Source organism: Corvus kubaryi, unplaced genomic scaffold (genome assembly GCF_017639235.1).
Source record: "Corvus kubaryi isolate FWS band 111438036 unplaced genomic scaffold, C.kubaryi_AGA036_p1.0 37277, whole genome shotgun sequence".
NCBI lineage: Eukaryota > Metazoa > Chordata > Aves > Passeriformes > Corvidae > Corvus > Corvus kubaryi.
This window is the reverse complement of record NW_024581085.1, coordinates 296,851-298,370: the sequence shown is the minus strand read 5'-3', so window position 1 is coordinate 298,370 and position 1,520 is coordinate 296,851. Positions and strand designations below refer to the sequence as shown.

The window sequence follows — 1,520 nt, the reverse complement described above, 5'->3', positions numbered from 1 at the left end:
GGCACTGCCAGGGATCCAGGGGCAGCCACAGCTGCTCTGGGAAATCCCTTCCAGGCCCTCCCCACACTGACAGGGAGGAATTTCCTTCCCAATGTCCCATCCAACCCTGCCCTCTGGCAGTGGGAAGCCATTCTCTGTGTCCTGGCACTGTTCCAGGTCCCTCCCCAGCTCTCCTGTGGGCTCCGTTCTGGATCGGGATTGGGGTGGGGGGAGGTTGTGTCCCAGGACGGTCCCGCCCCTCTCCCTGCTCCCGGCACCTCTTGGTGTTGATGAGCCAATGCACGAAGTCCTTGGCCTTCATCCTGTCCAGGTACCGCGTGAAGTCACTCGTGAAGGTCCCCTCCGAGTGCCGCTTGGCGTGGGGTGGGAAGCTCTGGGAGTTCTGGGATCCGAACAACTTCCACCTGCTCGGGGTGGGAGGGGAAGGGAGGACAACGGGGTTTAAGGACACCCCAGCAGGATCCTCCCGCGGGAGATGCCCAGGACAGGGCTGTGCCCTGCAAACGCTGTCCCTGTGGGAGCATCCGCCAGGAAAGATGGAACAGTGCATAGGAAGAAATCTGGAATATTTAATAGAATTCCCACAAATCAAACACACAATTCCTGTTTCCATTTCCGGAGATTTGCCAAGCCTGGCCTGGGTTTTCCTGGCATCCCATACATCCGGTGTCCTGTCCCAAATGATTCCCCTCTGTCCTGCTCGGCGGGTCCCAAGCTCCACCCGGCTCCCTGCTTCCCACATCAGAGCAGGAACGTGGGGCTGCTCCGAGGTTCGGCTCATCCTCCCGCAGCTCCGGGGCGATGCTGGGATTCCCCACAGAGGGTTCCCAAAGGAATTTGAGCCATGGGAACACCGGCCCAGCCTGGCCTGCCCCGGGCAGGGTGTCCCTGCTCTGACCGAGCCGGGAAATCCCGGGATTCCCTACACGGGAATGTCCCTGCCTGGGCTGGGGGGGGGGGCCGGAGGGAGTTGGTTTGGATCAGTACAAAACAAACAGGAGCACGGGAACTGGGAGAGCTGGGACAGCGACGGGAATGGAGAGGGATCAGCTGCTCCCACAGCCCCGGCTCCACCCAGCCCCGTACCTGGACAGCTCCTCCAGGTCCTTGGGAGCCACCTGCCATCCCGGCGGGATGAGCACGGCGAACACCAGCCCGGACAGGTACAGCCACCGCACCATCTGTGCTCCTGGGGAGGCAGAAATGCGGGGGAAATTCCTGGCTGCAATTCCCAACGAGCCCCCGCTCCCTGCGGGAAGCCCCGGCAGCACGGCCCGGGACGGATCCACCGGGACAACCCCGGCCCAGGGGTGTGGACAGGACTGGGATGGGTAAAAAATCCCATCCTCGCTGTTCCCTGTCGGTGCATTCCCTGTTCCCGATCAGTGCATTCCCTGTTCCCTGTCAGTGCATTCCCTGTTCCCTGTCAGGGCATTCCCTGTTCCCTATCCATGCATTCCCTGTTCCCTGTCAGTGCATTCCCTGTTCCCCATCAGTGCATTCCCTGTTCCCCATCCGTG

At 61.8% G+C, this 1,520-nt stretch overlaps 1 protein-coding gene across 1 annotated transcript; it reads right to left on the bottom strand.

Annotated features, from left to right (window-relative positions):
* Window positions 1-257: 257 nt before the first annotated feature.
* LOC121663475 (pro-glucagon-like) lies at window positions 258-1,189 on the bottom strand (the record flags this gene model as incomplete). Its single annotated transcript, XM_042025755.1, has 2 exons — window positions 1,087-1,189; window positions 258-404 (listed from the first exon to the last, which is right to left on the bottom strand). Coding segments are annotated over exons 1-2 (242 nt in total), but the record flags the coding sequence as incomplete, so codon positions are not given.
* Window positions 1,190-1,520: the final 331 nt, after the last annotated feature.